This window comes from Hippoglossus hippoglossus, chromosome 12 (assembly GCF_009819705.1).
Source record: "Hippoglossus hippoglossus isolate fHipHip1 chromosome 12, fHipHip1.pri, whole genome shotgun sequence".
NCBI lineage: Eukaryota > Metazoa > Chordata > Actinopteri > Pleuronectiformes > Pleuronectidae > Hippoglossus > Hippoglossus hippoglossus.
In genome coordinates this window covers 20,828,508-20,850,381 of record NC_047162.1, presented here as the reverse complement: position 1 = coordinate 20,850,381, position 21,874 = coordinate 20,828,508, and the positions used below count along the sequence as shown (strand labels likewise).

Below are 21,874 nucleotides of genomic sequence, written 5' to 3'. Positions count from 1 at the left end.
CGTTAGAAAGCCCCCCCCCCCCCCCACAGAACACCATTGCTTGTGGTGAATCGACCTTGGATGGTTCAAATATTACGGCTGATAATCAGAAAAGGATTTTTACCTCAGGAGCCACAGATCTGGAGAGATGACACGTTTCTAAACTGAATCTTTTGATATTTGACGTCGTCCTCTTTATTAATAAAACTTTATTAATTCATTGGCAGATTATTGTTGTGAATGTTGACTCAACTGAAAACTGTAGTTTACCTGTTTTTTCAGCTTCATTCAGTAACTCGGCATTCAGGAATAAATGAGAGAAATTATAAGTGTCCCTGAATATTAAATTCTTATGTATTTACACGTGATTCTTCAGAGACAGCAGCGTGTTCTGGATCAGACCTGGAGAGGAACCAGAGATCATCACGTCTTTCCACGTTGGAAACAGTCGTAGCATCGACACACATCCAGAGAGGAGCGGTGACGAGTCGGAGCTGCTCAGTTCAGAGCTGAAGGTTGAAGTGAAACTGTCCAGGCTTCAGCTGGGTTAGGTGGATTCTCTTCCTTTTATACTCAACTAGTTTCTGTGCCTGTTCGAGATCAGGGCTTGAGATTGAACTGTGACTGTTGCCTCACCGCGTGTCGTGTTGGTTCGTCTTGTGACAAGGTTATTCATCTCGTGTTTTAAAATGTCACAGAGAAATAAATCAGAGGATTTGGGTTTTAATGCCGTCAATATGAGATTTAATCCAGATAGTTTACATTTAACTACACGAGACAACAGTCAAATAAAATAAGTGTAAACGTTTAAATGCCCAAGAAATATTTGATTGAATAAAGTAAAAAAAGACTATTCATTTTCAGCCTTAATGTGAAAACAAGCCGGACATTTTAATAATCTTCCACATTACTAATCAAATTGACTTTTTCATAATTTACTCAATAATCAACTTTGATTTCATGAAAGAGGAGAAGACGCTTCTCAACCTTGATGCTTCTCAGAATAATTCATGGATCTTGATGAAAATAATCAGACTGATATTGATAGTGTGTGGGAGGAGGAGGAGGAGGAGGAGGAGGAGGAGGAGGAGGAGTCTTCTCATCTTCAGGTTTTTATCCTCCTGCACTTTTCTCTGTTCTCTACCTTCAGAGAAACTTCTCAGAGTCGGTTTCCTCATATTTCAGCAGCAGCTCAGTTGTTCTGTCTGATGAGAAGAAGCTGGAACCATGTGATGAAGGCACAGACCAAACAAGCTCGTGAACAAACGGCCTCGATTCTGTGTCACAGGCAACACGTCGACACGTGATCATGACCACGTCTCGCTCTGGAGTCGCCCCGCCCTCTCCATGGCCACCAGCATTTGCTCGGCTTCCTCTGAGGACACGCCCCCCTCCTGCTGGAAGACACCTTTCAACGCGTCGCTCACGCTGGCTGGCATCTGTTTAGCGTTTCTGCTCAGAAACAGAACACAGAGATTCAGCAGCGGTAAGATTCAGAAATTACACAGACATGAAGAAGTTTGTCAAAAGGATCCAACCAATAAAAGGCCAGGTGGAGATGAGGAATCACATCGTCCAGCTCTCGTTGGACAAGCAGAAGCTACTTGAGTGAAAAGCCTTTAACAGCTCTGCACAGTGAAAAGGATTCATGAGACGTTTTGAGAAAAGATGGTCTCCGTTTCCAAAATGTTCAAATCCATAAGAAACACTTCATTGAGCTGCGATGGTCATTTTGCTTCGCTGGTTGTATGAACATAGAAAACAACGTCAAGCAGAACGTCTTCACATGTGAGAAGCTGCTGACGTTTTATTGGAGGACAGTGATTGTCTTCTTGTGGACACTGAGCGTCGGGCCTGAGGCCGGGCCCAGGTTCACGGGTCTGGACTCACCCAGCGATGTAGAAGCAGCCACGTTTATTAGCGATCAGATCCCAGAGGAGCGCAGCGTTCTCCGTCACACGGTGCTGCACGTACACCTTCTCCTCCTGAGAACAAACACTCGGTCAGCATCGGGACAGAGCTACAGCTGATGTGTGGGGGGGCAGTCAACACGTGGTGTTAGCAATGAACTCTGGGTATTGTAGGAAAAGGTTGAGCCGATTTTACGCTTGAATTATGTTTTCAGATTGTCCGTCGCTCTCTCTCTCAGGAACTTTGAGGAATCTGCTGCAAAGTTGGACTCAACTTGAACTTGTAGGATTTAAGTGGTTAAAGGTCAAAGGTCACCTGTTGAGCAGGACGTCCCAGGAACCTGAGCTGATTAGAGTTTATTGTTTAAATGATAAAATGATGATATTTAATTCAAATCCTAATGTTTCGGGCTTATTGGAGATAAGTCGGGGACAGAAGAGAGATTGTGACCATGTTTCCTGAGTGTGTGTGTGGGACCTGGTCTCGTGAGAAGGCCGTGAAGAGGGTCAGATGTCCGGCCTCCGTCATCTCCTCCCACTCTGACCTGAAGTAAAAGTCCTTGGACTCGGAGCGACAGCCGAAGAACAGGACGTTGGCTAAAGAGCAGGGAGAAGAGGAAGAAGAGGAAGAAGAGGATGAAGAGGAGGAGTTTCACGACAAGATGTGAAGTCAAAGTCGGAGCAGTGAAGATCTCACCGGTCTTTCCCTCAGCGGTCCTCTCTTGTAACGCCGACCTGAACGGTGCCACTCCGGTTCCAGGTCCGACCATGATCACAGGAGTGTCCTGCTCTTTAGGGAACTTCAGACTTCCCTTCTTCACCCACAGAGGAACACGCACGTCCCCTGAGCATCAAGTGTTCAGTCATTTTACAGTGAATCGTCACATCAGGAGGATTTTATTCACACGGCTTTTGTTTTTAACTGCAGGACTTTAACTTTGTTGAGCTCAGTTGGAAGAAAATCGTTTTTATTCCCCTTTTACAATTTTTATGAAACTATCACATTTCAGAAAAGCTGCTTTGAGTCTGTGGATCTTGTCCCTGACATGTTCCTGTTGTTGTGAACGACCCAGACAAGCATCTGCTGCTTATTCAGATTTGAAACAAACTTATGAGCCGATCAGAAAGAAAATGTGCTCAGACCTTGTTCAGGGTCCAGGGAGGATAACCAGCTGGAGCAGAGGCCTCTTCGTGGTTTATACAACTTGGTTTTGTAGCGAACAACAGCTACGAGGATCTGAAGCCTGTTTGGATGAACCTGTGTGGAGAGACAACATCTCTGGAGGAAGGATTTCATCTTGGTTTCTCCTCCATGAACAAACATCCAGAAGAAACACAGAACATTGATTGTTGTTGTGAAGGATGAGTTACCTGGAGCGAGGAGGCGATGGAGAAAGATCGAGGCTGGATCTCAGGGAAAAGATCCAGGAGATAATCCACTTGGAGTTCGGCTGTAGTGTTTGGGAAATCCGTCAAAACCTGCGGCGACACATGAACCTCAACACGTGGAACCAAAGACGGGTTGATAGATATGAAGCCTTAAACTAAATTTGACTCGTGCTGTTGTTAACAAACATCTGAGTGATTTAAAAGCTGCTGTGATGCATTAAAGTCGGGCAGGCTCATCATCTCGGACTCTCGGCCGTCACCTCCAGTGCGGTGCGTCGCAGCTGGTTGCAGTAGCTGTGCAGCTCGGCCTGACCTGCAGCCGAGCTGAACTCCACCAGCTTCTCCCGCTCCAGCTCGTTGGTGGCGAACGTGGACAGCAGCTCAAAGAAGGAGCGGCGAGGCACAGCGCCGATGTCCAGGTAGCTCTCCACCAGGTGGCGCACAGTGCAAGGCTGAGGGAGTCTGGCTGGAACTGACAAGTCAAGAGGTTCAAAGAAAAGTGGAATGAAGAAAGGAAGTTCCGGGTCACACAGGCGGATCACACCAACCTGCAGTGTTGTCCGTGGCGCTCAGCGTGAATCTGGCGTCTGGATCTAATCTCAGCAGTTGGCAGAATTGTCGTCCGTCTTCTGGTGCGTTACAGGGACGCATGTTCACCACGTCTCCGGCACCAAACCTGCACAACAACACTTTGTTGTGAAAAGGACACTGAGCTGGGACTTCACTCGTGTCTGTCAACGACATCAACCTTTCACAAACTTTCTTTTCCTGCTCACTGTTTTGAAAATGTACCGACGGACTGTTTTCAATTCTTACTGGATGTTGGATCCAGTGATGTCGAACTCTATGTGCCTCACTTCCTGGAAGTGGGACACGTCTGATACTCTCCTGTTGGACACCAGTCTGGCAGGAAAGGCTTGAGACGCGGAGTGGACAGTTTGCTCCGTGTTCCTCCTCCTGTGGTCGGCCTCCTCCTTCACATCATCCAGGAAGTGGAACATGTATGTTGGGGGGAGTCTGCCACACGGAACAACAACAACAAACTGTGTCGCCGACTGAAGGAAATAATAATCTGCTCCTAAAAGAATCTCAAGCAGCACATCAGGTGGATACTCACGGTTCATCTTCCCTCAGTGGAGCCACATCAGCCACAGACGGATACAAGACCAACACCTCCTCCCAAAAAGACGTGAGCCACGGGTCGATCACAGCGTCCGAACTGTTTCCAACAAGAGTTTACAACAGCAACGTCACGGGTTTGATTCCAGATGTAATCAAGCTTAATTCAAACGTACACAAAAAAACATATCATATACTAAGATGGTGCATTGTGTAAATGTGTCACGAACATGAACCCAACAGTGCGACACAGACATATCAGTGTGATAGAAACAGAAAAGATGTGCATTCATCAACTTCTATAGATTTGTAGTTTCTTTTTATTCATAGTTTTCTAAATGATCCTGATTTCATGACCGAGGTCCGTGTTCTTACCCCAGGTCATGTTGGTCATCGACCAGCCCGACAGGAAGCAGCACACGGGCACCGAGCTGCAGGAGCCGCTTATGAAGCTTCTTGGCCACAAAGTTGAACCTACGGACAAAAGCAGTTAAAGCTGTGAACTGCGAGTGATTCTCAACGTGGAGCAGGAGAAGTGAAGCCGGTGGAGACGACTGACTTTGGATAGGACGAGTCCCCGAGGCCCAGAACGGCACAGTCCAGCCGACTGAGAGACCCAACAGGTAAAGACTTCTTAAAGAGAAACCTCCAGAAGTTCTGTGGATAAAAAAGTAAGACGTGCACAAAAAACACGACAAGAGTCGGACGTCAAACTGTCACTTCAACAATCGGGACTAAAACATGTTAATTAAGACTCAAATAAAACGTCTTTCAGGAGTTCCCTACTGAGAATAGAAACAGTGATAGAACAATAATATGAACTATTATTTCTCTCACCTTGCATCTATTTATTTCTTTATTTAATATGTTGCACGTGTGTTATTTGTTTGATTACCTTCATGTTGTCTGGAGCTTCTCCTTGTCCGGTGGTGGCACACACGAAAACCACCAGAGGCTCTGAGATCAGGTCGGCCTGTTGGACAAGAGGAACCACACTCAGTGATCTCAGGTGATTCTCCGTCAGACAGCATCACTGCAGGGACTGTGAACGAGTCCTAATCCCACTGACCACGTTGTAACTGTCCAGAGGAAACACCTGAACCTGCAGCCACTTCCTCTTGGCCTGTCGTAGGATCCTCTGAGCCGTGTCCTGGGCGGTTCCAGTCTGACTCCCGTACAGGACCAGGAGACTGGGCTTCGACATTACGACTGATTCTCTAAAACCACCAAGGAAAAGGAGAATACTAGAAATGTTGTGTTTCCAGTGAATGAACCATAACGACTCTACATCGTTACTTTTAAGGGTTAAACACATGAGCAGGATTAAACTCATGTGTTTTAATATGCTCAGGGTTAAGTGTGATATAAATAACACTGAGGGGATGTAATCAAATATATATATTAGTTAACCACTAAGTTTTAAACATGTGACCTTCAGACAATAATCCTGGAAGATGATTTCCTCAAAATGTTATTTGAATGTTTTCATTGATCAGTAATGACGCTCATGACAGATATTAAACAAACATGTTGTAATATATTATTATTTTAATTTACTAACAGAACAGAGAATAAGTTTGTCATCATCAGACACTGTCGTAACGCTCTCTTCCACGTTGCTAACTGCGAACAGGCTAGCTACGTAATATTTAATGATGTATTTTCCGTCTGTATAATATAAATATAGATATAAAATATAAAAACTACAAACCGCTGCTGCTCCAGAGACACTTTTAAATAAAGTCTGATAATAAACAGCTGAGCGAGCACATCACTTCCGCATTCTCAACACTATTTCACACTTTACGGCAACGCCCGATTCGACTTGTGATTGGCCTGCGCACTGGTGTTGCGTTCAAAGACACAAAGAAGCTCGGAAACTTGAAAGACATATACGTTCACAGGATGCAGCAATGAGCGCATGAACAAAAACAACCGACATCAGAGTAACACCGCGGTGAGTGAGTGCTGCAGCTCACCGGTGATTTTAACAACCATCAGACTCTGATACACGGAGTACTGGTGTGATAAGGTAACACTACTTTAACACACAAGTTCATCACACACACACACACGCACAACAAACTGTGATCAACACACACACACAGAGAGGAGATACAATATATCATTATATTATTATTATGTAATTGTCCTGAATCTGGTTTTATTTTGAAAGAAAGTGACACCGTTTGTTTAACAAGAGTCTTTTATTGTTTTAATCCAACAGAATAAAAAACATTTGAATCCAAAATGAAGCAAAGTGGGAGAAAGGGGCGTTTCCTTTGTTACGGTGTGGAGCAGGAAGCTTCTGCTGAAGAAGTGAAAGTAAAAGTCAGAACGAGTGAAAAGCTCTGACACGAGACAACGTTTTGTGTCCACGTCCCGAGTTGAGCTGATCCCAGATCTCCGGAGACAAGATGCTCCACAGTGTGAGAGGCTCTGAGCAGAAGTCTGGAGGCTTCTGCTTTGAAAACAGCCGCAGGTGAGAAACACGGACACTGTACATCTATAGAAGTATATTAACACGGTGTAACTATATATATACAGTGCTAGCTGTCAATCACTCTGTGGTACCCCCCCCCCCCCCCAACACACCCGGTGCTTTATGGTCTGTTTGACTCTAAATGATCATAATTCACTAAATGAACATCAGCTGTTTGAAGAAGACTTGAAACTAGAGACTGAGACAGAAACTCCTGAATGTTTACTGACGTTATAAAGTGAGAAGTCACTTTCTATAGACTTCTATAGAAACTACCAGAGGAGTCGCCCCCTGCTGGTCACTACACAGAAGACAGGCTTCAAGGGCATTGGCTTCACTTTCTGGATAGACATTAATATATACAGAGAATGGAAGGACTGTGATAAACCACAGTTCTGTTCCTCCACTTGTGGGCAGTGTACAGAACAGGATGTTAATGATGTTCCTGATGCTCATCATCATTTCCAGAAATGCAGTGTTGGAGTCCAACTTGTCGGAACTCGGCTTCAAAGCTCCCAGTGCCAGAAAAACCGGGACCACCATCGCTGGGATTGTTTTCAAGGTGAGGATCTCACTCAGAGACGTGCAGAGTGGCCTGCTGCTCTTTAAACTGATTCAGGTAGTGAACTGTGGACACGATCCAGGTGAGCTGAGTATTTTCTGTCCTTGTCCCTCAGGACGGAGTGATCCTGGGAGCTGACACCAGGGCCACAGACGACATGGTGGTGGCCGACAAAAACTGCATGAAGATACACTACATCGCTCCAAAGGTCTAGTGAGTGAGACCAGTTAGTTCATCAGCTTCACAGCAGAAGATATTTTCAGACAATCAATCAATCAATCAATCACATTTTATTAGTATAGTCTCATATTCACAAATCCCTGTTTGTCTCATGGTCTTTAACAAGGTGAGACGTCCTCTGTTCTTAACCCTCAACAAGAGTCAAACTACTAAAACCTTTAACAGGTAAAGAAGGTAGAAACCTCAGAGACACATGTGAGGATCCGTCTCCCAGGACGGACACAAGTGAACAGATGTCCCGTGGAACAGAGAACATCAGAGAGTATTTACAGCTTTGATTAGAATAAACACTTTGTAGCTGAAGGTCAATGAACTGATGGATTATTGTCAGTAATGGTCGAGTATCTGAGGAGAAATATTATATATCAAGCAGACTTGATGTGATCATAGTCTATGGTCAGGATCCACCACGATCAGGATCCACCACGATCAGGATCCACCACGATCAGGATCCACCACGATCAGGATCCACCACGATCAGGATCCACATCGACAGGAACATGTGGGGAACATTCATGGCTCCTCTTCTTCATCCTGAGATCTTTGTGTTCTTCCAGTCTCACGTCCGTCACGTGTTAGAAACCTCATCAACACGTCCACTCGCTCTCTGGGAAGCTTCCACACATTGTCCTGCTGTCTCCTCACAAACTCCAGAGTCATGTCTGAAAACGTCTCCTGAGTTTGAGTAACATCAGGAGAACGTCCGCATCATGTTCACGGAGCTGAACTGTGTTGTGTGTGTTCTGTGCAGTTGCTGTGGAGCTGGCGTGGCTGCAGACGCCATAATCACCACACAGGTCATAGCGTCCAACGTGGAGCTGCACATGCTCAACACCGGGCGCCCCCCCCTCGTCGCCATGGTAACCCGGCAGCTGAAACAGATGCTGTTCAGGTTTGACTTTTCTCCAGTAAACTGGGTGAAGGAGAAGAACTCAGTAAATTCTGGTTCTAAAGAAATGTTGGTTATCGATGGTTTGAAATGTTGCATGATGGTTTCACAGGTACCAGGGTCACGTTGGCGCGTCTCTGATTGTTGGAGGAGTGGATGTGACCGGAGCTCACCTGTACAGTGTTTACCCTCACGGCTCCTATGACAAGCTGCCTTTCGTCACCATGGGTACGTGGCGTGTGCTCGGTTTACTGAAGCTTTCACTTTTATTTCTTGTGACCAAAATAATCCAGGTTCACTCAGGACCAGGATTTTAAAAGTCAACCACACAAAGACATCTGCTCTGTTTTCTGTAGGAAACCAAATAGTAAGACTGAAATACAAAGTTGATGTTTGACTGTGGTTTCAGGTTCTGGAGCTGCAGCGGCCATCTCTGTATTTGAGGACAGATTCAAACCAAAGATGGAGGTGAGACGATGAATCCAATAAACAGATGTGATGTGAATGAGTTCATCCTAAAGTTATGCTGCAAATAAGACGTGGTAAAAGTCTGCTGTGTAAATATTCAACAATAATACAAAAACAACACACAAGTAAAAACACAAAATACAAATGTGAATCATCTGCACAGAATAAACAACCACTGTCTGCTGTGTTATATATAAATCATATAATATCTGGTTTATTCTGATGTATTAAGGTTGTAATGCCTCCATCACAAACATTACGTTGTGTATTATTGACTTGGTCATGTGCCGTGAGTTCGTAGGGGAAGGGACTGTGGGGTCAAAGGTCGACCTGTGGTTCAGTCAGTACCATAGAATCACCCGTCGGTGTCGACCTGTGTTTCAGCTGGAGGAGGCGAAGCAGCTCGTACGAGACGCCATCGCTGCCGGGATTCTCTGTGACCTGGGCTCCGGCAGCAACGTGGACATGTGCGTAATTACCGAGGCCGGAGTGGAGCACCTGCGAGGCTACGACCAGCTGGCGGTCAGAGGCCAGAGGTGAGCGTCCACACCGTCACTCAGAGCTGCTGAGAGGGACAACAAGGATTTCTGTGTTTGTACACTTCATGAACAAAGTGTGTTCCCCCTCTGTTTCTTCCAGAGAGGGACAGTACAGGTTCGATCCCGGTACCACTGCCGTCCTGACCAAGACTGTGACCCCTCTGTCCCTGGATGTGGTGGATGAGTGTGTTCACACCATGGACGCTGAGTGAACCCTGCTCTGATCGGCTGGTTCAAGAAAAGCTTTAGTTGTTAAATCACTTACGTAAAAATCAGTTTGCTTGTTTTTCTTCTCATGAAGTTAAATGTTCACCTCGTGACTAACGAGCAGCAGTTTCACATTAAAAGCACTTGTTGTAATGATTTCCAATTTCATTGTGTGAATTATTTTTTGTATTCAGCTTTATTGCAGAAACAAAAGGTTCATATCTGTGAACTATATAGAAGTTAAGATGAATAAGTGAATATGTTTAAAGAATCTGATGTCATCTGATATATTTTATATTAAATAGATAAATGTGGATTTAAACGCTCCTCCAATCACCTTGTGTTTGCTCCAGCTCCACGGTGCGTTGCATCCTCACACCCGGAGAAGCCGGTGTATCCACGCAACGTGCTGAAAATATGACTGTTACGTTCCCGCCCCTCTAAAGTTGTAAAGATTTATTTTTCAAGCGCTCTCGCAGGTCGACCCCGCCCCCTCCCTCCTCGCTGATTGGCCGAGCCGGAGGGGGGGGCTGTTTGAATGTGTTGTGTTCAGGGAACTCTTCGCTTTTCTCTTCGCTTTTCAAGGATTTTATGAAGAATTCGAACCGGAGACCTCGTCCAGCTCCTCGCGTGAGTTCACTTCCGCTTCCCTGTGTGAGCCGAGGTCCAGAAACATCACGCGATCAATGTAAAGCTGCTCTTTAGTGATTCACTCAGCGTGAAGCGAGCAGGGGCTACCGCTAGCTGTTAGCATGTAGCCGTTAGCCAGAGAAACATCAGTCACTTGACTCGGTGAAATAATCAAGTTTAATTTATCCACTTGAATTCAAACTGAGTCTGTTTCACTTCATGGTGAAGTTTGATTCTTTTTAAATGAGACGATTTCTATCAAGAGGATGTTTTTCAATAAAAAATAATAAAATCCTCGTTCAATATAAATCCAGTCTCAGAAGGTTTGACATCCGGTTTACAGAGGATCCAGGACAGTTATAGTACAGGTACAGTATAACTACAGTACAGGTACAGTATAGTTACAGTACAGGTACAGTATAGTTATAGTACAGGTACAGTATAGTTACAGTACAGGTACAGTTGTAGTAAAGGTACAGTTACAGTACAGGTACAGTTGTAGTAAAGGTACAGTTACAGTACAGGTACAGTTGTAGTAAAGGTACAGTTACAGTACAGGTACAGTTGTAGTAAAGGTACAGTTACAGTACAGGACAGTTACAGTACAGGTACAGTTGTAGTAAAGGTACAGTACAGGTACAGTACAGGTACAGTTGTAGTAAAGGTACAGTACAGTTACAGGACAGTTACAGTACAGGTACAGTACAGGTACTTAACAGCGGCTGTTAATGAGTTAATGAGAACAGCGTCAGGATCCGGTCTCGACCCTGAACCCCTCAGAACCCCTCAGAACCCCTCAGAACCCGAAGCTGTCCACTGGCTGAGAGGGGACGAGAGCAGAGGAGCGTTTAGATGAGAGAGGGAATCTGGTGTTTTCAGTGTCACCAGAACAAGAGAAGAATAAAAAGTGTCTGTTTTCGTTGATAAATCATGTGACGTCCTCTGTCCTTCACAGTCAGACTGTGCTGCAGCGTCTTTCCTCTCGTGGACCGGACCTGTGTGTTGACGGAGATGCGTCACAACACCTCCAGCAGCCGTCGGAAGGGCAAGGCCCCTCAACACCGCTCCGAGGTGTCGGCCCCAGGGACCTCTGGCTCCACAGCCCGGTCCCCACAGAGGAGCAGTGGTTCAGGTGAGAGGAACTGAACCAGTGAAGCCCACATCTGAAAATGAGTCAACATCCTCCTGTATGCATGCAACAGTTTTATTATTGTTAGAAAATAAATTCCACCTTTTCGATACAACAGGAAAAACTCTGTCCCCTTTAAAACGTTTATCAGAACCAGTCCATACTCCAGAAGCTGAGATATTCCTCTCATGGTATTCAGTAGTATTCCTCTGTATGTGTTTTCCAGTCGTGCGTCCCGTGACTCCCAAGAAGAGAAGGTTCCGACCAGGTACAAAGGCCTTGATGGAAATCCGCAAGTTCCAGAAGAGCACGGATCTTCTGCTCAGGAAGGGACCGTTCTCTCGCCTGGTGAGTCGCTTCGTCTTCAAACCACATGGAGAACATGAGCAGTGTGGGTCATGTGTAACTTCAGGCCTAAGTTTTAGCTGAAGCCTTGAGAACACAGGCAGCAGTTTGAATGGTGAGACAGTGGGGCTGAAGCTTTGTGTGTGAGGACATGGAGGGACAGAGGGGGACGTCTCTGAATGGAGTTCAACATCTCTTTATACACTGAGACCTAGAGGAAAAGAAAATGGAACATTTCGGGAATAAATCAATGTAGATAAAAGTCAAAATGGAAGCAAACCAAAATGAACTAATGGATGATATTATTCAGCTCTATGCTCTCCACAGTGTAACATTTACAATGAGAAGTGCAGTTTAAAAGCAGAAACTTAAACTGTGTCTGTTTTGAAAAACACAAAACAACTTCCTCTTTTTGGTTCAGGTTCGTGAGGTTTGCCAAACTTTTTCCAGAGAGGCTCTCCGATGGCAGGTTTATGCTATTCTCGCCCTGCAGGAGGTAAGAAGCTGCCTCCACCACCAAGCTAATGTGCTTTTATAGTGTCGTGTCTACTTCTTGTCATCATTTTGAATAAATTTCTCTCCTCCTGAATCGATATAATTCAAATAAAGTTGCTTAATATACTTCGTATTGCTCAACAGTGCAGTGTGAATGTTTCTTTTGTTTGGTTCCCTGCTCCTCACGCTCTCAGGCTGCAGAGGCGTTTCTCGTCATGCTGTTCTCGGACGCCAACCTGTGCGCAATCCACGCCAAGCGAGTGACCCTGTTCCCCCGCGACATTCAGCTGGCACGGAGGATCCGCGGCGTGGATACCCTGTGAAAACACCTCACAACACAAGTATCGCAACAGGAACGAGATGCTCTCGACCAGTTTAAACTTTTCACCTGTTTTTAAAAACTTTCTGACATTTTATTAAATTTGGGTCTGAAAATCCTTGAGAAAAAAATTATATTTATCATAAGTTGGCAAAATATCATCAGGCTGACAAGTTCAGGTCAACTGAGTCGGCTTCAGAAGTTTTTAAAAAGAATGAAAATTCTTAAAGTGTTTTTATACATTTGTAAATGATTTTAATACCCTGTGTTTGACTGTGATCACTCCTCTGTGATGTATCATAACATGTAATGTTGCTCCATAATTCATGTAAACGTATTTTCTTAATAAAAAGCCATTTCCTTCCTATTAAACGTGATGTTTTATTTTGATCTGGATACCAGCAAAGATTTAATGTCAGTCATTTTGTTTCTGTTCAACCAACAACTGTAAATACGACGCGTCTCCACTTCCTATATATCTTTGATACGAGCGCAATTAATGAATATCTCTGTAAACAAGATAATATCTGGTGTGGACAACATGTTTGCACTATATATATATATATATATAATGTTTTCACAAGTTAATGTGTGAACAAGATAAACATTACAACTATTTGGGATTTATGGGGCTCCATAATTTTCAGTTAGTCTTTTCTTTATTGATAAATGTAAAAGCTTTTTGATTCAAATTACACATATTTTTTTCTTTATTTTTATAATTCAGTTTACATCAGCCCGCCCACACTGACCAACTTTTAAACAACGTTTAATTTCCAGTTGTAAATAACATGAAACTGTGGGAAATCGTAACTTCACCGCAGGAAACAGTTCACACGATCTAAACTGCAGCTCCGTCACTTCCTCCCAAGTTCAAAGTGTCAGAGTCAGTCGAAGTAAAAACACATTGAATCGGTTCACCGGCAGTTTCCTCCTCGTGTCCCCGGTTTAACGACTTCTCTGTGTTACTCTCGGTTAACCGTTTATATCATACACAAGTGCTCGTTTCTCCCCTCCACGCTGTGGACCGTGAACGCAGCACGAACAGCCGACCCTGAAGTTGACGAGAAGAAGAAGAAGAAGAGGAAGAAGAAGAAGAAGAAGAAGAGGAAGAGGAAGAGGAAGACGAAGACGAAGAGTTTCAGTCATCTCGCTGCGGAGCTGTGGACAGACCTGGTTTTACATCTGGATAATGTGGAGCTGTGGACGAAACAACATGAGCGGACACACACGGAAGTAGCTTCCCGCTCCCCTGCCTTCATCTCCGGCGTGTCTGAGAGACTCCGTCGGGATGTTTTCAACCAACATGGAAACCAAGAGAGTGGAGATCCCCTCCGGTGTCCTGGACGATCTCTGCAGGTAACACCGACGGCCACCGACGCTCACCGACACGGTCTCTTCATGAAGACCTTTACTGTGGAGCAGAAAGTCAGCAGCGTTGTTGTTGTTGTTAGCTCAAGTTAGCTTAGCTTAGCTGCTGTTACACAGTGTCTGTAGTTGTTGTTGGAAGCTTAGCTGCTGTTACACAATGTCTGTAGTTGTTTTTGTTAGCTTAGCTGCTGTTACACAGTGTCTGTAGTTGTTGTTGTAAGCTTAGCTGCTGTTACACAATGTCTGTAGTTGTTGTTGTTAGCTTAGCTGCTGTTACACAATGTCTGTAGTTGTTTTTGTTAGCTTAGCTGCTGTTACACAATGTCTGTAGTTGTTTTTGTTAGCTTAGCTGCTGTTACACAGTGTCTGTAGTTGTTGTTGTTAGCTTAGCTGCTGCTACACAATGTCTGTAGTTGTTTTTGTTAGCTTAGCTGCTGTTACACATTGTCTGTAGTTGTTGTTGTTAGCTTAGCTGCTGTTACATAGTGTCTGTAGTTGTTGTTTGAAGCTTACCTGCTGTTAAACATTGTCTGTAGTTGTTGTTAGCTTAGCTGCTGTTACATAGTGTCTGTAGTTGTTAGCTTAGCTGCTGTTACACAGTGTCTGTAGTTGTTGTTGTTAGCTTACCTGCTGTTACATAGTGTCTGTAGTTGTTAGCTTAGCTGCTGTTACATAGTGTCTGTAGTTGTTAGCTTAGCTGCTGTTACATAGTGTCTGTAGTTGTTGTTGGAAGCTTAGCTGCTGTTACAGTGTCTGTAGTTGTTGTTGTTAGCTTAGCTGCTGTTACATAGTGTCTGTAGTTGTTAGCTTAGCTGCTGTTACACAGTGTCTGTAGTTGTTGTTGGAAGCTTAGCTGCTGTTACAGTGTCTGTAGTTGTTGTTGTTAGCTTAGCTGCTGTTACACAGTGTCTGTAGTTGTTGTTGTTAGCTTAGCTGCTGTTACACAGTGTCTGTAGTTGTTGTTGGTAGCTTATTAGCTGTTACACTAGTCTGTAGTTGTGTGGTTGTTGTTGTTAGTGTCTGTAGTTGTCTGTGATTGGGTCCAGCCTCCTGGCATGTTAACTCCCTCTATCTCTTGCTGCTGTCACACAGTGTCTGTAGTTGTCTAGTTGTTGTTGTTAGCTCAGCTGCTGTCACACAGTGTCTGTAGTTGTTGTTGTTAGCTCAGCTGCTGTCACACAGTGTCTGTAGTTGTCTGTAGTTGTCTGTGATTGGCTCTAGCCTCCTGGCATGTTAACCCCCTGTCTCTCTTGCTGCTGTCCCACAGTGTCTGTAGTTGTCTGTGGTTGTCTGTGATTGGCTCTAGCCTCCTGGCATGTTAACCCCCTGTCTCTCTTGCTGCTGTCCCACAGTGTCTGTAGTTGTCTGTAGTTGTCTGTGATTGGCTCTAGCCTCCTGGCATGTTAACCCCCTGTCTCTCTTGCTGCTGTCCCACAGTGTCTGTAGTTGTCTGTAGTTGTCTGTGATTGGCTCTAGCCTCCTGGCATGTTAACCCCCTGTCTCTCTTGCTGCTGTCCCACAGTGTCTGTAGTTGTCTGTGATTGGCTCCAGCCTCCCTGCATGTTAACCCCTGTCTCTCTGGCTGCTGTCCCACAGTGTCTGTAGTTGTCTGTAGTTGTCTGTAGTTGTCTGCGATGGGCTCCAGCCTCCCTGCATGTTAACCCCTGTCTCTCTGGCTGCTGTCCCACAGTGTCTGTAGTTGTCTGTAGTTGTCTGTGATTGGCTCCAGCCTCCCTGCATGTTAACCCCTGTCTCTCTGGCTGCTGTCCCACAGTGTCTGTAGTTGTCTGTAGTTGTCTGTGATTGGCTCCAGCCTCCCTGCATGTTAACCCCTGTCTCTCTTGCTGCTGTCTCACAGTGTCTGTAGTTGTCTGTAGTGGTCTGTGATGGGCTCCAGCCTCCCTGCATGTTAACCCCTGTCTCTCTTGCTGCTGTCTCACAGTGTCTGTAGTTGTCTGTAGTTGTCTGTAGTTGTCTGTAGTGGTCTGTGATGGGCTCCAGCCTCCCTGCATGTTAACCCCTGTCTCTCTGGCTGCTGTCTCACAGTGTCTGTAGTTGTCTGTAGTGGTCTGTGATGGGCTCCAGCCTCCCTGCATGTTAACCCCTGTCTCTCTTGCTGCTGTCTCACAGTGTCTGTAGTTGTCTGTAGTGGTCTGTAGTGGTCTGTGATGGGCTCCAGCCTCCCTGCATGTTAACCCCTGTCTCTCTTGCTGCTGTCTCACAGTGTCTGTAGTTGTCTGTAGTGGTCTGTGATGGGCTCCAGCCTCCCTGCATGTTAACCCCCTGTCTCTCTGGCTGCTGTCTCACAGTGTCTGTAGTTGTCTGTAGTGGTCTGTGATGGGCTCCAGCCTCCCTGCATGTTAACCCCTGTCTCTCTGGCTGCTGTCTCACAGTGTCTGTAGTTGTCTGTAGTGGTCTGTGATTGGCTCCAGCCTCCCTGCATGTTAACCCCTGTCTCTCTGGCTGCTGTCCCACAGTGTCTGTAGTTGTCTGTAGTTGTCTGTGATTGGCTCCAGCCTCCCTGCATGTTAACCCCTGTCTCTCTTGCTGCTGTCTCACAGTGTCTGTAGTTGTCTGTAGTGGTCTGTGATGGGCTCCAGCCTCCCTGCATGTTAACCCCTGTCTCTCTTGCTGCTGTCTCACAGTGTCTGTAGTTGTCTGTAGTTGTCTGTAGTGGTCTGTGATGGGCTCCAGCCTCCCTGCATGTTAACCCCTGTCTCTCTGGCTGCTGTCTCACAGTGTCTGTAGTTGTCTGTAGTGGTCTGTGATTGGCTCCAGCCTCCCTGCATGTTAACCCCTGTCTCTCTGGCTGCTGTCTCACAGTGTCTGTAGTTGTCTGTAGTGGTCTGTGATGGGCTCCAGCCTCCCTGCATGTTAACCCCTGTCTCTCTTGCTGCTGTCTCACAGTGTCTGTAGTTGTCTGTAGTGGTCTGTGATGGGCTCCAGCCTCCCTGCATGTTAACCCCTGTCTCTCTTGCTGCTGTCTCACAGTGTCTGTAGTGGTCTGTAGTGGTCTGTGATGGGCTCCAGCCTCCCTGCATGTTAACCCCTGTCTCTCTTGCTGCTGTCTCACAGTGTCTGTAGTTGTCTGTAGTGGTCTGTAGTGGTCTGTGATGGGCTCCAGCCTCCCTGCATGTTAACCCCTGTCTCTCTTGCTGCTGTCTCACAGTGTCTGTAGTTGTCTGTAGTGGTCTGTAGTGGTCTGTGATGGGCTCCAGCCTCCCTGCATGTTAACCCCTGTCTCTCTGGCTGCTGTCTCACAGTGTCTGTAGTTGTCTGTAGTGGTCTGTGATGGGCTCCAGCCTCCCTGCATGTTAACCCCTGTCTCCACTGTCCCGTGCTGCAGCCGCTTCATCCTGCACATCCCCAGCGAGGAGAGGGACAACGCCATCCGGGTGTGCTTCCAGATCGAGCTGGCCCACTGGTTCTACCTGGACTTCTGCATGCAGAACACTCCAGGAGCTCCTCACTGTGGCATCAGGGACTTCGCCAAGGCTGATATCTTGACATGTGAATGATGATGTTAATGCAGTGGCAGCTCTTCAGGCTCTTCAGGCTCTTCAGGCTCTTCAGGCTCTTCTTGGTTCAGTTATTTTCCTTGACAGCTGTGAACTTTTCCATCACTGTCCGTTTCTATTGCCTCATGGAGAGGATGTGCAGAAGGTCCTGGAACAGTGGAAGGAGTACAAGATGGGCGTTCCTACCTATGGAGCCATCATTTTAGATGAATCTTTAGAAAACGTGAGTTGTATTTGCACACTCATACCTGACATAATAAAATAATAACAATGTTCTACGTTCAGAGAGACTCCTGATAGTTTTATTGTGAAGGTGCTTCACTAGTGTTCAGCTGGTGCTGTTGTATAAAACCTCCCACATGCTGAGGCTTCCTGCTGCATCTTCTCTTCAGGTTCTTCTTGTTCAGGGATACCTTGCCAAGTCGGGCTGGGGCTTTCCAAAAGGCAAAGTGAATGAGGATGAAGCTCCTCACGACTGTGCTGTGCGCGAGGTAAGTGTTCTTTTCTTCACATGAAAGCACTGAAAGTTGTGTATAATCAGTACTTTTAGTTCAAAGTTCTGTGGTTCTCCAGGTGATGGAGGAGACAAGCTTCGACATCAAGAATCGAATCTGCAAAGACGCGTACATCGAGCAGAAAATCACTGACCAGCTGGTGAGGCTCTACATTATACCAGGAGTGTCCAAGGATACGAAGTTCAACCCCAAAACAAGGAAAGAGATCAGGGTAGGAACCCTTCACTCAGACCGTCGCTTTACAGCTTTTCTTGGCCGACACAAATGTTTCACGATCTTCTTCGTTCTTCTTTCTTGTAGAACATCGAGTGGTTCCCTATCGAGAAGCTGCCCTGTCACAGGAATGACATGACCCCAAAGTCTAAACTGGGACTTGCCCCCAACAGGTTCTTCATGGCCATTCCTTTCATACGGTGCGTTTGTTGAAGGACGAACATTTTAATTGTGAATAAAGTAACAACAGTGTCGACCTCGTATCAAATTGTGCCTCTTATAGACATTTAGAAAGAAAATATATAGATATAAATATTATTTAGACCTACAGATTTATTTTATTCTATTTTATTAACTACTGTTTATTACTTACTTATTGACTTTCTCTGAATTGTTTTCACTTTAATACGTTTCACCTCTTTCTTTGTACTTCCTGCTCTGATAGTTTTTCTAATCGTTTTATTTGAACATTCATTTTTTTTAGCTGCCTTTTGTGTTTCCTCATTTCAAATGAATAAGATTTACGACAGCGTTTCTTCACCTTGTTTATAGTATTTTGCTGTGTGCATGAAGTGAGTGGTTTTCATTGCTTTTTTTTCTATAGCACGCTTTGCATTACATTATTTATGTATTGATAGATTCATATCATGTTTGCTCCTTCTATACAAAGATAAATGTAGAAATAACAATGTGTGGCTGTTTCATCACAGTAGTGGATTAGAATTGATGACACACTTCCTACTTCCTGTCTGTACAGACCCCTGCGAGAATGGATCAGCCGGCTGAAAGGCGAGTCGACAGACAGCGACGAGGACTTCACCAACAACAGCAGCACTCCAGGCAAACCTTCAGACAACGTTCGGTAAAAAACACTTCTTCAATTCTCAGTAGATAGAAAGAACTTCATGAGAACTGGTGAACTGGGAGTGACCCTTGTTAGAAATCCACCACATATGAAAACCACTGTTGCTAATTTGCTAAGCACAACACACAAGGAGCGGGGGGGGGGTTCACCAACCGCCGACCGTCCATCCCGTACAATAGAAAGTATCAACGTTGTTATTTTATCTTCTTTTAGGTCAAAATCCCGCCACCTCACTGGTACCTATGTATTTCCTGGAAACAGCTGGACTAAACACGTGTCGCAGAAGGCTGCGGGCCAGCTGAGCCAGTACGAGCCGAACCAGGTCAGAAGACCGGGTACACACACTGTGCACTTCTGTTCTGTGGTTGGTATATACTGGTCTTAAAGGGTTCTGATGAAATGGTCTGGTATATTTACTAGGCATTTGCATTCAAGTGTAGGAGTTTACAACAAGCAGCAGTAAAATGTTATTAATGAGTTCATCGATGCATAAACTCTTAATTAAAAAGGTCATATGATGCTTCATACTTTGCCCTTGACCTCTAATCCATTTGTTCCTAAATGTTTTTAAACCATCCAAAAACATTTTTCTAACAAAAAAAAAGAAAGCATCTGACCTGAAGCAGAATGACCGAGAGCTGCTCCTCACTTCTCTTCTTTATTCTGTAGAACCCAACCTTAAAGAGCAATGGGAAGAAATGTCAGGACTCTTTCGTGAAGAAAGGAGCCAATGACAATGGAGCGAGCAACCAGCAGGTGAAAACCATATTAGTAAGTACCAAACTATGTTGGACTCAGTTTTTAGTGAGTGTAGAGAGAACGTAAGATTCTGAGATTTCAAGAATAAAGTTCAAATAAAGAAATGTTTATTTCTGCTAGTGGATCTTCGACCATTTTTCAAACCCCTGTATGTAGAATTAGTAAATTATTGTCTTTGATACATAAGTTATTGTTAAAAACAAGCAGTGAACTCTTATATTATTTCTACAGAAGGACGATAAAAGACTTCAACCCAGACGACTGCAAGACAGTTTTGAGAGAGGTATGATTTACACAGTTGCTCTGACTGACTATGAATCTAACATTTATTAACTCAAATAAACTATCTACTGATCCACTCGATCCGATAATGTGACAACATTATGTTCATACTTGGATTGTGTTGGAAAAGTGGAAAATGTTTTACTGGTTCCAGATCAGCAGAATCCCTGTTGTGGTTATTTTTAAAACATTTCTTTTCACAGACGGGTCTGAGTGCAGCTCCATCGGCCACAGCAGAGACTCGGAGCAACTGCTGTCGTCCAAGACTTTCCTCAACTTCAGATTCGACAGAGAAGCCATCATGAAATGTTTTGACTACTGACATGATGACGCATTGTGCCACTCCTGCAACAACATCCAAATATGGCCTCGCTGTTAATGACGAGAAACACAGCAAACCACCATGAAAACGTCCTCTTCTCTCATGCTCATCGAAAACGAGAACTAAAATCCAGACACAATTTTAATGCTAAAAGGAGCATTTTGGTGGTTTTTTCATTGTCAGGATCATCACACAACCAATTTAAGAATGGAAAATAGAAAATCCCTTTCACGTTCAATTCAATGGCTGTGGCAGTGTAGCACACAGAAACACATTCTTTCTCATTCTGGCATTGAAATTTTAATTTCTCACAAATCATATTCACAAAAGACAAAAATGCATTTCAATTTGCGTCAGTAGATACATTTTAATATAGTCAGCCACGAACTTCTGTACATTGTTGTAGATGTTTGCCTCAATTTGACCCACTTGTGTTTGCCAGATTTTTAGCAGTCATGTTAAATCAATAATGTCCTGCACAGGTTTAGGTGTTTAAATACCTGTTAAGTTTTATTAGAGAAGTTCTCGATTGCGTTCTTCATGACCCACTTGTGCCACAGAGTTGAGTCCGCATGAAAACATTCAGACTCTTGACAGAGGACCACAACTGTGAAGTTATTCACATATTGACCTGAAAACATGAGCAAAGGTCATTTTTCATAGAATAATGAACTGTTTCCGAAGTTTGTAAAGTTTGACCCACAGTCTAAGAATCTACATGTGAGTCTGGATGTGAGTTTGTTATTATTGACTGTACAGATGCTGATCTCCAGTTGTCCTCACTGATGTTATGACTGTGAATAAAGTAAAGTCTGTTTTTTCACTCTTGACAGTTGACTCTTAACTAGATTAACTAGTTGAAGATAATATTTCAGTCTCTGTTCCCCTGGAGAATGCCTTGATAACGCTGCGTCAATAGGAACTTTAGTGTATTATGGTTTGTTAATGTGTTACAGGAACATGATCCTGAAGAGACGTCTGAATCCATCATGAAGTTCTGCTTCTATTGATCTGACTCTTATTTAAAATCGCTCTGTAGATCTAAAACGTGTGTAAGAAAACTTAGAAGTGATCTAGAGGAAGAGAAATTCTTTAGTCTGGAATTGAAAGAATCAAGTACAACGTAGTGTTTACAAGCTGTGTTACATAATAAATATACAGTACTAGTTTACTATACCAACATATATACCATGTTAGGTTGAACATTGTTATCTGAAGGTGGTAAATTGTCTTTGGCTCCAAAGAAAAACTAGATAGATTACAAATGAAAACGCTTGTAAAACACTGAATCTGCAGAGCAGTAGCCAACTAACTAAATACTAAGTGA

The 21,874-nt window shown here is 44.5% G+C and overlaps 4 protein-coding genes and 1 long non-coding RNA gene across 13 annotated transcripts in view; 4 read left to right on the top strand and 1 right to left on the bottom strand.

The window, feature by feature from the left end:
• Positions 1–676: 676 nt before the first annotated feature.
• Positions 677–21,874, bottom strand: part of ndor1 (NADPH dependent diflavin oxidoreductase 1) — a 30,162-nt gene continuing 8,964 nt past the window's right edge. The window contains exons 1-15 of one of the 5 annotated variants that reach the window (XM_034601715.1): positions 6,109–6,201; positions 5,467–5,614; positions 5,293–5,370; positions 4,957–5,054; positions 4,773–4,871; positions 4,396–4,497; positions 4,095–4,295; positions 3,827–3,954; positions 3,539–3,750; positions 3,261–3,368; positions 3,033–3,147; positions 2,587–2,733; positions 2,368–2,486; positions 1,870–1,964; positions 677–1,431 (exon numbers count right to left, since the gene is read on the bottom strand). In XM_034601715.1, coding sequence (XP_034457606.1) covers positions 1,287–1,431; positions 1,870–1,964; positions 2,368–2,486; positions 2,587–2,733; positions 3,033–3,147; positions 3,261–3,368; positions 3,539–3,750; positions 3,827–3,954; positions 4,095–4,295; positions 4,396–4,497; positions 4,773–4,871; positions 4,957–5,054; positions 5,293–5,370; positions 5,467–5,601 — 1,782 coding nt within the window. In that variant the 5' untranslated portion in view covers positions 5,602–5,614; positions 6,109–6,201 and the 3' untranslated portion in view covers positions 677–1,286. Of the gene's footprint in view, positions 1,432–1,869; positions 1,965–2,062; positions 2,143–2,231; positions 2,295–2,331; positions 2,487–2,586; positions 2,734–3,032; positions 3,148–3,260; positions 3,369–3,538; positions 3,751–3,826; positions 3,955–4,094; positions 4,296–4,395; positions 4,498–4,772; positions 4,872–4,956; positions 5,055–5,292; positions 5,371–5,466; positions 5,615–6,104; positions 6,288–21,874 lie in introns of those variants that run through there. The other 4 variants (XM_034601713.1, XM_034601716.1, XM_034601714.1 and 1 more) reach the window with 4 other exon arrangements.
• On the top strand, positions 6,696–9,842 carry psmb10 (proteasome 20S subunit beta 10). Its single transcript, XM_034601753.1, has 8 exons — positions 6,696–6,879; positions 7,348–7,441; positions 7,557–7,654; positions 8,433–8,573; positions 8,683–8,798; positions 8,980–9,038; positions 9,423–9,574; positions 9,678–9,842. Exons 1-8 carry the CDS (start codon positions 6,815–6,817, stop codon positions 9,787–9,789), a joined length of 837 nt encoding a protein of 278 aa, XP_034457644.1. The 5' UTR covers positions 6,696–6,814; the 3' UTR covers positions 9,790–9,842.
• LOC117771442 (histone H3.3) lies at positions 10,053–13,169 on the top strand. 5 transcript variants are annotated; one of them, XM_034601760.1, is made up of 6 exons: positions 10,053–10,472; positions 11,370–11,546; positions 11,770–11,891; positions 12,310–12,384; positions 12,578–12,722; positions 12,989–13,169. In XM_034601760.1, exons 1-5 carry the CDS (start codon positions 10,376–10,378, stop codon positions 12,704–12,706), a joined length of 600 nt encoding a protein of 199 aa, XP_034457651.1. In that variant the 5' UTR covers positions 10,053–10,375; the 3' UTR covers positions 12,707–12,722; positions 12,989–13,169. The 5 variants fall into 5 exon arrangements, with proteins under 5 accessions (XP_034457651.1, XP_034457653.1, XP_034457656.1 ...); XM_034601762.1 differs by lacking the exon at positions 12,989–13,169 and having other exon boundaries at positions 10,053–10,448; positions 12,578–12,956; XM_034601765.1 differs by lacking the exon at positions 12,989–13,169 and having other exon boundaries at positions 10,302–10,436; positions 11,369–11,546; positions 12,578–12,956.
• dcp2 (decapping mRNA 2) lies at positions 13,619–21,375 on the top strand. The gene is made up of 11 exons (XM_034601735.1): positions 13,619–14,061; positions 17,420–17,571; positions 17,687–17,814; positions 17,984–18,082; positions 18,165–18,317; positions 18,407–18,519; positions 19,077–19,181; positions 19,398–19,506; positions 19,854–19,955; positions 20,175–20,226; positions 20,429–21,375. Exons 1-11 carry the CDS (start codon positions 13,994–13,996, stop codon positions 20,545–20,547), a joined length of 1,200 nt encoding a protein of 399 aa, XP_034457626.1. The 5' UTR covers positions 13,619–13,993; the 3' UTR covers positions 20,548–21,375.
• LOC117771448 lies at positions 14,491–15,746 on the top strand. Its single transcript, XR_004615589.1, has 3 exons — positions 14,491–15,025; positions 15,175–15,213; positions 15,679–15,746. It is a non-coding gene; the product is annotated as an uncharacterized LOC117771448 (long non-coding RNA).

Excerpts from the sequence above, each read along its gene's own strand:
- psmb10 (XM_034601753.1), top strand. The coding sequence starts at position 6,815 with ATGCTCCACAGTGTGAGAGGCTCTGAGCAGAAGTCTGGAGGCTTCTGC. Across the intron at positions 7,655-8,432 it reads TACATCGCTCCAAAGGTCTA|TTGCTGTGGAGCTGGCGTGG; the intron begins GTGAGTGAGACC and ends TGTTCTGTGCAG. Across the intron at positions 8,799-8,979 it reads GCTGCCTTTCGTCACCATGG|GTTCTGGAGCTGCAGCGGCC; the intron begins GTACGTGGCGTG and ends CTGTGGTTTCAG.
- LOC117771442 (XM_034601760.1), top strand. The coding sequence starts at position 10,376 with ATGAAGAATTCGAACCGGAGACCTCGTCCAGCTCCTCGCGTGAGTTCA. Across the intron at positions 11,892-12,309 it reads AGGGACCGTTCTCTCGCCTG|GTTCGTGAGGTTTGCCAAAC; the intron begins GTGAGTCGCTTC and ends TTTTTGGTTCAG. Across the intron at positions 12,385-12,577 it reads CTATTCTCGCCCTGCAGGAG|GCTGCAGAGGCGTTTCTCGT; the intron begins GTAAGAAGCTGC and ends TCACGCTCTCAG.
- dcp2 (XM_034601735.1), top strand. The coding sequence starts at position 13,994 with ATGTTTTCAACCAACATGGAAACCAAGAGAGTGGAGATCCCCTCCGGT. Across the intron at positions 17,815-17,983 it reads TAGATGAATCTTTAGAAAAC|GTTCTTCTTGTTCAGGGATA; the intron begins GTGAGTTGTATT and ends TCTTCTCTTCAG. Across the intron at positions 18,083-18,164 it reads ACGACTGTGCTGTGCGCGAG|GTGATGGAGGAGACAAGCTT; the intron begins GTAAGTGTTCTT and ends GTGGTTCTCCAG.